General features: G+C 38.9%; 1 protein-coding gene across 1 annotated transcript in view; it reads right to left on the reverse strand.

Annotated features, from left to right (window-relative positions):
* The window catches only part of PPIL2 (peptidylprolyl isomerase like 2), a 69738-nt gene that overhangs the window by 22089 nt on the left and 35100 nt on the right, over nucleotides 1-12549 (reverse strand). The window contains exons 13-14 of the mRNA XM_062010253.1: nucleotides 3083-3172; nucleotides 1686-1719 (exon numbers count right to left, since the gene is read on the reverse strand). Of these exons, the coding sequence (XP_061866237.1) occupies nucleotides 1686-1719; nucleotides 3083-3172 (124 nt within the window). The remainder of the gene's footprint in view (nucleotides 1-1685; nucleotides 1720-3082; nucleotides 3173-12549) is intronic.

Genomic DNA, 12549 nt, shown 5'->3' on the forward strand with positions numbered 1-12549 from the left:
TCAATTTAGAACATTTTCTTGTGATATTGTCATATCCAATACGTGATATGTGTAAGGATACTAATATTCAGCTGTCTTCAAAAAATAAAAACCATTCATCTGCAAAGAAGACAGTTGCATTGTCTGGACTCTACAATAATTGCAAACAGTCCCTGAAAATCTCCAACACTAAAATCTATTTGATATCTACCTGAGTGTACACTGTCCATTTTATTAGAAACAGCCTTAACAGATGTCTGCAAGACATCTTGCCTGCAACACAGTCACATTTAATTAAGAACGACAAGGAGGAAAACAAGATGGAAACAACTAGAGGTCTTTAGACACCCTTTTATAAATAAAAGCATATACATAGGAGTTTTTTTTTTCTCCTGTAAGCTAATTTGCATTTTGCTTCCTACTTGCTTTGCCAGTAGAGCTGAGTCTTGACCTTCAGTGCAGCTGCACCACCAGTTCTCTGCCAACTGCTAATTGTGCTGTCTTACAATACTTCTACCATTTGTACAGAGACAAAAATGACACCAGCAAGTTAATTTTCATTCCACAGCAGGATCTGAACTCCACCCTATAAGGGTAAAAGGTGTCTGAGTCAACCCATTAAATTTTTCCTGTCTCCCTGACACTTTAATTTCTCATTTAAAAAGATGTTCCTAATTATGTCTTTAGGGATTTGAACTGAAACTTTACTTACAACAAAAATCAAAACATATTTCTTTTGACAATCCAAGCACAAACAGAGAACCTTTAACTAGTCTCTAGTCTCAGATCTTAGAGTATACAACTGTTGCTGTTGAATGCACGCAGCAGAGGAAAAGCTGTTGGGCATCCCACACTAACATTATTTACAAAGAAAACAGATCTGGAGTATTTAAGAACTACAAAGGCAACTTTTTTGATAAATATACACAGAAGAATATAATGTTTGCATACACAAGTGGCACATATGAACCTGAATAAGAATGCACACAACACCACTGAACCAGGCAAGGAGTTGTGGAGGCTGGTGACATCTACAAATGGGCAGATAAAAGAGGCAAGTGGAAAATGAGCAAATTTACAGCACCAACTAGAGATACTACATAACATATCTACTGTGGTGTGCAATGCTCTGAGGACTCCCCAGCTGCTAGATCTTCTGACTATTTCTGATATGACTGTTATTCAGATCTCCAGCTAAGGGAGAAAGAACAGCAGAAGAATTTAGTAACAGTGATCCCTAAAAGTTTCCAGAAGAGTAGCTTAGGCTTTACAAGGCAACTAGCTGGGAGAACAGATGGTATCTGGCTGTTCACCAATTCTGAGGCAGGTCTCAAGTATTTCATTAATGCTGAATTTGAAAGCAACTTTGCATGAATGTGTTTCTTCCTTTGCCCTTTGCCCTGGAAGGACAGCTGTAAAATCACTCTAATTTTTGTTTATTTATTTTCTCTAAGAAAAATGAAGCAAAGACCCAACATGAATTCTTATGGAAGTGTGCCCAGGATTTAGACTGAGAATATATCAGAAGAAACTTTAAGCATAGTTAAAACAGTAATTAAAATATAGCAATAAACCCTCTGCTTTAAAGGACAAATACAATGTACACCATAATTTAGAGAATATGAATCTACAGGGTGTCTGGAGACAAATGTAACAACACAGTGAATTAAGTGAAAATGGTTTACTTGATTCAAACTCAACCTTACCTGTTCCTGTGCCAGCTGGATCACCTCCTTGGATCTGCAGAATTAAAATCAAATCCTCACATTACACATAAGTCTGTGTGAAAGACATTAAATACAAGCCATAAAAGCCAATTCTGCTCAATTTTCATCCTTCTACAATGTGTCATGTTGACAAGTTAGCAACAAGGAAACCATTACTATTTATTTAGAGCTTCTTTTATCATCTGGCTGCCTTCCCCTACATTATTTATCCAATAACTGAATGACAGTTTTATAAAAATAATAGGTCTCTTGTGTATAACTAGGGAAAATAGACAGTCTCAAATGGGTTAACCAGATCATCCTTTCTATTATGTCCTGAGTCATAACCTGCTTTTTAACTGATGATGCATTGCTTTGGGAACTGGAAAATGCTTTCTATTTTGCTACCAATCCCCCACATGATGGAAGGCAAGAAATGAGAGAATATGGAATATTTTCTGTATCTGAACCTGTATTTCCCAGTATCCTCCTCTCTATCTGCAGTAGGAAAAATCCTCATGTGAAAGCAATCTTCTAGCAAGAAAATGTATCCCTGTATATACATTCCGGATATGCAGAAATAATATTCTATATTCTAATGCTAGTAGAGGGAAGGTGTCGTGATAATGTAATAGCACACAATTATAATGGAGTTTAACTATGAACTGAGAGATATACTACTGTCAAAAGGAAAAAAAAGCTTTTTTTTTTAAGGATGACAGGATGGAATGTAACATTCAGTGAAGTCTTCCAATAGATGTGCTCTGCCCTTCAGGATCAGGTTATTAGTTCTGAAAGGAAGTTACAGGACACTGGGCCATCAAGATGATTGGGGACTGGAGCATCTTTCTTAGGAGGAAAGGCTGTGGGGACCTGGGGCTGTTTAGCCTGGAAGAGACTGAAGGGGAACCTCATTAACACTTACAAGTATTTAAAAGGTGTTTGTCAAGAGGATGGGGTAGCGCTTTTTTCTGTAGTGTCAGGTGATAGGACAAGGGGTAATGGACAAAAACTGGAAGACAAAAAATTCCACTTAAAGAAAAATGACTTTACTGTAAGGGTAAAGGAGCCCAAAACCCGCCTGGAGCATTGCTGTGCAACCTCAACTAGGTGAACCTGCTTGAGCAGAGCGTTTGGACTACATGATCTCTAAAGGTCCCTTCCAACCCCTACTCTTCTGTGATTCTGTGACAGCTACAGTATCCTAAGCTGCCTGGACTGTACCTATATAAACATCTTTGACTATCAAAGTCCATTTTCTGGTTCACTAGGTGCTCTTTAACTCCTTCACAAAAAAAGCCTGGGCACTGAGTCCTGGAGCACATCCAGGGAAGGATGATCTGACAGTACTACAGCCTGAAAGACTGCACAATACACAGGATTTGGTCAACACTCACCACAAAATTACGAATTGATCTGTGAAAAATTGTTCCATCATAATAGTTCTTCTTGCACAATTTGATAAAGTTTTCACATGTTCGGGGTGTCTGAAACAAAAATGCAAGTTTTAATTAAGCAATACAAATCAAATTGGCTATTAGACTGTTTACAAGAATCACTTTTGTGAATCCTTTGAGTCTTACAAAGAAACAAGCCTGCAGGACTTGAAAATGAATGAGTCTCTGTCTATGGGGAAAAAAAGAAAATACACATGCTCCTTTACAGTGTACTGGAGAGACACACACTGTGTTAAATAAATTAAATCCAGAACTTCCAGTTAGCAAAACGAAGTGTTGAACACTAGCTCAGGTAATATGAACTCCCAGTAGAGATAATGATGCTGAAAGCACGTAAGCTCAGAGACTTTCAAGTAACTTAGTTCCAGCAGTGTATCATAATGCTGTTCCAAAAGGGGACTTATATCACCAAAAAAGTTCATTTCCCAGGGTATGAAAGAACCTGACTTCCGTGTTCCACTATTTCAAAGCAAGCATATTGAAGCTAACTTGGAGAAAAGGATTTGGTCCTCTTCACCATTTGGAACTAAAAAGGGGACTGACCCCACAAATCACCAGACCATTAGAAAAACAAAGGAAGACAATTTGGGTTTTGTTAAATATATATATTTTTTCCGTATATGTGTGTATAAGATGTTAGATATACTGTTGACTTGTAAAATTTGCTTTTACAGTGAAAATTAAAGCTATTCATTTGACTTAATGATGAAAGGCATTCCAATAGTACCTTCTGAAAAACTTTACAACTAATTACCCTTCCACTGCAACTGTACAGCTTCTCTGCAATACTAAAATACCTTCATATGTACAAATACAAGTACAGAAACAGCCTGTTTTGTATACTTGGACATGTTTTCCAGCCCCGTTGTGCATAAATATATTCCAGTTCTACAAAAGAATACATCTAACTAATTTGCGTTGTTACAGGCCTTGAAAATATCCTTATGTGCGTGCAAGTAAAGCCCCAGCGTGAGTCACAATGTCTGTAAATGAACACAAAAGACTTGAAGCCTCTTTCTGACAGACACTGATTCACTTTGCATTGCTATGACATCATGCTTGGTCTGAGAGCTGCAGGGAGGCAGTGAGACTGAGCCACGCAGCCTGAAGTGCATTAAAAGCAAAAAAACCATGTAAGGCAAGCTTGATTGCAATCATTTAACAACAAAGTAATATCTATTGAAAAGCAGATCCATACAAGCATTTACCTGGAACCACACAGAACTTCCATGTTCTGCATTTTCTGAAACACAATAATTCTCGCCCCTCTTTACTGACGCTGAAATGACTCTTAATTATATAAACAAACTCTGTCTGCCATAAGAAATTCTTTATAATGATTCCTTTTTAATTATACAGATATAAACAGTTGTCAGCTGGGCCATATCTTGAAAAACAAATGAATTCAATCTTATACCAGCTATTTTACTATGAGGGTGAGGGAGTCCTGGCACAGGCTGCCCAGGGAAGATGTGGAGAAGGAGACTTCCTTCTCTGGAGGTCTTCAAAACCTACCTGCACATGTTTCTGTGTGACCTGATCTAGGTGTACCTGCTTTGGCAGTAGGTTGCACTGGATAATCTCTAAAGGTCCCTTCCAACACCTACCATTCCATGATTCTATGATCTCAGAATCATTACTGGGTTAAAATGGAAATGATACCATAATGGATTTATGGTAGAATGCCATTACTTTGGTAGCATCCTGGGGGCTACTCATAAGTAAATCCTTCCTACAGTTTCAATGTTTATAGCAAATGCAAAAATTTCTCTATGTGTTGGGCATATATGCTTGAATACATCATTTTTCAAGTAAAATTCAACCCCTGAAGACTCACTTGTGCAGCGTATGCTCCCTTTGTAAGACAATATCCTAACAGCCTTCATCCCAATGCAGTGCTACTTGCTGCCACTCATCAAAAATGCTGTTAAGTATAACAATAAGTTTAAAAATTTTCTTTATGAGTCAGAAATGAAATCAGTAGCTTTTAGCCTAAGGCAACATATCTCATGAGAACTAAGCACTCTTTGGAGAGAGGGACATAGTTAATACGTTCTCTGGGGGGAATACTGCAACCTGTAATTAATTTTTTAAGAAAAATGAAGTCAGGCAAAAGACTGAATCCCCCAAGAACACATAACAACCTGCTTTAAACTTGCACAAAGCTGATAACCCAATAAGGATTTCCTATTTATTTTCAAAACATGATTCGTAAAATATACATCAAAACACCTGGCTCTAGTAATATATTTTTTATGCAGGACCTGCTGACCCTTCTCTGTAAATGGATTTCTAGTTATTACATCTTTTCCCAGAAAGAAGCTTTTCAAATGTAGCTGCAAAAAATATTTGGTATACATGCAATAATCATTTTGCTGCAAGGTTTTCTTTAAATAATTGCCACTAAATTGGTTCCCATGGTCACCTCATGCATCATACAGATACATTTGGCAGGTAAACAGTTCCTTAGCAACATTACCATTACCTTTTATGGTGCTTTTTAATAGACACAAATAAAAAGGTTTACATTCAATCAGCAATAAACCCCAGTTTCAGTCATGCAGTTGATCTAGAATATCTGGCTCAGATTATCTGATTTATTCAAAGCAGCTCATGTTCTTGCCAAATCTCACACTGCCAAGCACATTTCAGGGACTTTTTAAAGCTGCATCCTGTCCAAAGCAGCAGAAAAAGGCTTCAGGTTTACGGGGAAGGTGTAGATCCCTAGTAATGAAGTTACATTCTGCACTGACCATACAAACAAGGCCTGTCTTTGAAGTCTTTGTTTCAACTACAAAGGCTGATGAGAAATATATATAAACAAACCTGACTTTGCTAGTTGAGTGTCAGATCTTATGGAAGACGTCAGACTTGCAGTCTTGGAATGCAAAACTGTCTACTTCTTCAGAAACTTCCTCCACACCACTTGCCTCACACCATTTCTGGAGGAGGAGGGGATGGTTGAGGCACCTGCAAATGTAGAAGTGCAGGAGCCAACACCAGTTTCTTTTTTCCTCTACTGACAATTGGGCTCCAGGGTCTCTTTTTACATTTGGGTGTTCTCGTCTCAAATTGACCTCAACAGCTGCTAACTTTTACCTCTATTCCTTTTACATTAAATAGAAAATAATTGAAATTATTTTAAACTGTTGACTATGACTCACACAGGTAAGAAACTCAATTTGTTAATTTGTTAACTTATTGATCTGACAGTCACAGACAGAAAAAAGGTATGTCTTAAAATTTACTGGAGTATCTTCTCAGAGGCCCTAAAAAGTCCAATTCAAAAACTGTGAAAAGCATCCTTCAATTTCAAGACACTTCTCTCTCCAAATGACAAAAAGGAGGAAAAAAAACCTATACAAAAAAATTAGTCTCCCGCTTCAACTATGCAACTAATTTTTGTAGATGCCAGATAACCATCTTTCAGCTGTTGAAAATTCACACCCAAGACAGGTGGTAGAATTTTAATAAATGGTTTGAGATAAGAATCCAGGAGAATATTCATCTCAGAAGATGACATAAATGCTTTGTTTGGCTCACAGATGCATGTCTTTAATGTGCCAACAGCCCAATGGTTTTCTGACCATGTTTTAAGTTCTCCATTTAGCTACACATTTAGTAGTTAACTCTACATGGAAATAACCAGCACTCTACCAGTTACTAGGCCCAGACAAATTTCAGAATTAAAGAGAGATTGCTATTAATGACCACGCAAACACAACAGTGAGAAGAGATTGATTGTAAAACCATGGATAGTGGGAAAACACTGAAGAAATGAATATACAATTTAGAAAACCAAAGCAAAGTATAAAAAAGCCTCTGATTCCTTACTATAAAGTTCTAGGAGAAATGCATATTATATTGTTCCACTTACTAACTGAGCCAATTTCAGTTTCCCTTTTGCCAGCAAGGGTGGCTTCAAGCTGGGCAGAATAAATTCTCTTGCTGCATCCCGAGACCTGAGGACTTGGACTAACTAAGCCAGCTCACTATCTCATTTATCAGTTTGCAGCTCTCCTTTGTTATCAGTTAAAATGGATGAGTACATTTGTAAAAGTTACCTTAACTCAGAATTCGTACTGGGCAGTTGAAGAACCAACCAGAAGTAGATTAAAAACCTGTGGCACTCCTGTTGCCAAGGTTGGGGAGATGGGAAAATAGAGGAGCTTCTAAGTTGTTGCCATGACTGCAGGGAAGGAGGCTTTACTATGTGAAGAGCTAATCATTTCAAACTGCTCCATCCCTTGAGGATCTGCATAAACCTTGAAGTGAAATTTCACACTAAGCATTCAGAAGCTGTCATTTGCACATCTGTATAATTTCCTTGTGCTAATTCAACTTCTCCTTTATTTTTCCTTGTCTCTCTAAATTGGATGAATTATAGTAGTTGCACTAAACTACAGAGGCTCTCTACATGCTCATTAACCCTATGTTTCAAAGCAGAAATAATTTGCAATAGTTAAAAGGTCATTCCTCACAAATTAAAATTGCATTCTCCAGTCTTCATCTTATCACACAAATGCCAGAATCCCGTCACTAAGAGGCATGAACTAGTGATGGAAATTTCTAAAGCTTCAAATGAAGCCTGCATTTTTTTTAGCAGATTTCCTTTAAAATGCAAGGTAGAATTTCTTTTACTTTTTCCTTTGTTTTTTTGGTGGTTTGTTTTTGGTTTTTTTTTTTACATAGACCATTTTCAATCTTGTAACTGTTCATTCCAGCTAATGTGTTAGACTACTATAGAGGTGAGTTGTTTAAACTTGGTTCTCCCCACCTCTTTCAATCTGAAATCCTTTAGCCTATCCATCCCACATGAAAGAACTCATCCAAATAAAAGCTTAGCTTTATCTAGAGCTTAGTCAGAGGCAAAACTAATGGAGCAGTTTCAAGAATCAGCACTTATCAGGTGCAAGTGTCTGTTCCCCCCACTAAGTCACAGAAAGAAACTAGACATATAAATGTCTCTAGTGCATTTCAATGCATAATACTGGACTGGAAGGCAGATTAAGCTACTACTTCACTATGCACTAGGAGCACACTTCTTTTGTTTCAGGGTAAGAGGAATGAGGAAACCGGAAACTTCACAAAGCTCACTGCAAAAGCAGAGAGAGAATTTCACTGTGAGAAGTCCGTGATATTTTCTGCAGGAAAAACATTTACCATAGACCCAAATATCACCCTCTGCCACCACTACTTCCCTGCTAACAGCACTGCTACATGCCAAAGGGGTTGGGATAGTGACAGGTTATGGCAGCAATCGACATCTGCCCTACAGTGGTTCAGTTCATAAAAGACACAGTTCACGTAGGGGACACCATTCTCAACCCAGTCATACAGTGAGCAAATGCGTTCGGGTCAATTTGTGATCTATGATCAGAAGAGCATAGTTCCAGTGAGACAGCATTGGGAGAGATAAAAGCATCAGGGCATTGTGGGGTAAAAAGCTTGGCCAGCAAACTATGCCTCGGGTAATAGACTGCTGAGTTGACAGCAAACATTTGCCTATTTTGCTACCTCAAAGACCCAAAGTTTGCTTAGAACAAAGAAGAGAATTGCTGCATTTTCATTACACAGAAATCCACCAGAATATAATTAGCTATTTAGTAGAGACTCCAGCAGATAGCCAAATTTAACTTTGCAAAGGCATTTCTTCCACAGTGCTAATAGCAATGATGCTACTGTATTTTTTTTCAATCTAAGGAAGTTGTGCTCAGCTTAGACAAGATGCCAATAAAAAAATTACATACCCCAGTTTTATTTTTAACTTTTTGCAAATATAGTTTAGCTGAGCACAACTCAAGTTGTGCATCTAACTCACTCATCTAATTTGTTCTTGTTAACTACTAGTTCTCCAAAGGCAGAGTCACCATCCCTAGCCACACTCATTACTTTTCTTCTAACTTTTATTTATGGCAGTGGTAGAAAAGAAAACAGTCCTTTTCCCAGCCTCAAATTTGTTAGTCATGGAAGGGTTGAAGAGTTTGGCAGACTGTGGGGTACAGGGATGAGTGCTGATGAGGATGGGTCCAGCAAGTACAACACAGCACTGGTAGGTACAGTCTAAATGAGGATGCAACTTCAATTGCTTGAGCAATCCTCAGCAGCTGTAAAACATGGAGCAGTGGTTCCCTGGTATTTCACCCATCTGCAACCGACTACACATAAATTCCACCTTTTCAGAAGATGCAACCTGTAACTAATTCCACACTAGACAGTGAAGCTCTGGTAGCTGTCAGCCTCCCAAGGTCACCCCGATCTCATCAGAGAAGCCAAGGTACAAACAAGAAACACGTCACAGAAAGATGAAGAGCAGCAGCTGTGTAACTCCAAACCGCTCGTCTCATCCTCGGGTTCCGGATCACTAAGTGGCAGACACAGCTGGTATGGGATGCCTGCACTGTCAAAATGTCAAAAAACATGCAACTCAATCAAATCACAATCAATTTCTTCCCCAGATCCAAGCTTATCAGGGGGCCTGGGGAGGTAGAAAGGTCCAAATGTGCAAACTGTGTTCCCATCAACTACTCAATGCCAAAGGCTGCCAGAAAACTACACTGAGGCAGACAAAGGCAGCAAGCCCCGCGGTGCAAGGACAGGTAAGTTGATAGGGAGGTGGCTGAGCACCTTCCTCAACTCTATGCTGAATGGCTCATTCAGGCATGAGCAGTGAGGAACATGAGGGACTCCCATTGCCACTTCCCTGTTGCAAAACAGCACTGAGAACAAATGCACGATGGCAGCACCCGGTTAAGCACTTCAATCACGGATTAAAATGTTTCTCCTTTCTCAAGCATGAGTGTTATGTCCTCAAAGTTAAAAATATTTGAAATGCCACCTTCTAGTCACTTAACCACGTAGAACTGACCTGTTAATCAATGACTGTGCAGAGCCATTCTATTCTCAGTCACAAAGAAGAGCAGTAGATCTGTCACTGTAGCAGTTTGAGGAAAAAAACTACCAAAAATAACAACAAATAACAACATCCTCTCTAACAAACATTTTTATTCAGCTGTTCTCTACTGGAAACAGACAGTTTTGTTTGTTTGCTTTTAGTTTCTGTACACAAGAACTTTCAAAGTTGGAAGTTGTAGCTCTTCCCACAATGTCCTATTTTGATGAAAATAAATAAATAAATAAACCTTTCCAACCATGCCAAGACCCCTGTACTTCATCCGTACAACCATGTTACTGAGTGAACAGAAGACACTGGTAAAACATCAGCCAGTTACTTGCCAGACAGTGCCACAATGACTCTGACAGAAAGTGAGTAGAACAGAGGTCCAAAACAGAAAGAAAATGAGACATTCAGGAAGACTGGGGAACTCTGTCATGCCAGGAGGTCAAAGGACTTTTTTCTGTAACTCATTTCTTTCCCACTGGGAAGTTTACAGGCTTCTGATCTTCGGAACAGTCCCTCACACAAAAGGAGAGACCATTTCAAAGAACAAGGTCTGGATTATACATTTATAGATCACAGACATATTTAACAGGTCGGAGGGCCTCAAAAGATTAAAACATCAGTGTCAGTAGAATAATGGCTTCTTCAGATAGTTATGCCAAGACATCATCATTAAGCAGAGTCTGCCAGGTCCTAAAACCTCAAAAAGCATTTGTGGAGTGCTGGATGGAGCTTTGAAATCTATCTCACATTCTTCTTTGTTATGCCAACTTGCCCTTAAACCTGAAAGTATTAAACCTGAGAGAGACAAGTGAATTTACAAGAACTGCCATGGCAGTCACGGATTAGTATTCAATTACTGTGTTTGACCACCAGATCACTGTCCCAGAGTGACCACTTGCATGAGGAGCATTCACAGAGGAAAGAAGGGAAATAGGACACCAAACCACCTGTTCATCACTTTGACGGGGTCTTCTGGAGTGTCAGGTTTTTTATATGTATTCCCATGGAACAATGAAAACACAAAATTACAAGCACTAAATACGAACATCTCAAAGCAACCTAAAAGCAAAGGCAGGAGATTTTATTCCCCATCATAGGTGCAGAGACTGGTGGTCTGTTATTCTGTTCTTATACAGGGCTGGTGATTTCACCAGGCAGCCTAGGTTATTTGTGTAGCTGCACTCCAGCAATCTAAGACACCTGTTATTGCCTGGGAATTCAAAATGATGCCTGTATTCTACTGTTCATTGTGAAATTAAAAACATGCGATGCCACTGATTTTTAACAAAATCCATAACCAAATGACACAGCTCCATCATGCAGTATGTCCATGACAAAGGCAAAGAATTCGGGGTTTACCAGCTCTTAGATCTCCATCCATTATGCCACACTGCTTTTCTATTTCCACATCCAAGTCAATCTGACTTTCTGCACAGTGTAAAGCCTTCACCCTGCCTTAGGAGGCTGCTCCACCACCTATAAAGTTTAACTGCATCACTATAGTGACTAATACAGAGAATTTACACAGATGATATGCAGCTGTTCCCAGTAGCATCCTGATTAAAGCAGTTAAAAGAACTTGAGGAGACTAGAAAAACCACAGTAAACAAAATACAAGAAATCCAGTGACATTCGCTGCCTTTCATGAATTGTTTCTTCACAATTTGTTTGCCAGTGCCTAAGACTAGAGCTGAAAGAATAACACTTGTTGGATGCTGTTAAATCTTCTGTACTTGCCAGAATTACTGGCAAGTAAAATTTTTGTAAATTTATTTCCAATGACTGTATACAACAAATATTGCTTATGCCCAGCTGAACTCAGCTTCCTGGAACACGTCCCTAACAAATGGCCATCTGATTAGTCCCCACCAGGAGGAACATACTGTATCTGAGTAAGAAAAACAAATGGCAATAAAGAGCACTAGGCACACTGCTACAACACAAAGAGAGAACAGTAGTGTACCTTTGCTCATTTGAGGCACAAACTGAAAACAGTAGAAGAAAATCCAGCTTATCTTCCAAAGCCTTTTTATTGTGTTTTCTCAGGTCAATGACTTAAATCACACATCATCTTTCTGGAATCTAAGTGGAGTTTTCTGGTGCTCTGAACAAGTGATTTCAAATACAGAATATACATGGATTCTAGCCCTATCTCATGCCCTCTTCCTGAATCCTGTCACAAAGTAACTGATGACTTCAATCACACTGCAGCACTGATTTCCTCCCTTGGATCAATACTAAACATTTCTTGATTAGGTTTTTGGTGCTAGGAAGAATCTCATCACTATCAATCTTACTGAGTAGCACCTTGAAGTACTAGTATATGAAGATCCCTAGGTTTATTTTTAAACGCAAGTTTCCATGAATACAATTGTAACTGAACACCAAACAATCCATACTGCCAGAGAGCTCACAAAAAACAGAGAAAAGAAAGAACAGGCAACAGATGAGATGTGAAGGGAGGAGGAGTAAGAACCCAAGGGAAGTACTGAAGACAAAGAGA

This window comes from Colius striatus, chromosome 17, assembly GCF_028858725.1.
Source record: "Colius striatus isolate bColStr4 chromosome 17, bColStr4.1.hap1, whole genome shotgun sequence".
NCBI lineage: Eukaryota > Metazoa > Chordata > Aves > Coliiformes > Coliidae > Colius > Colius striatus.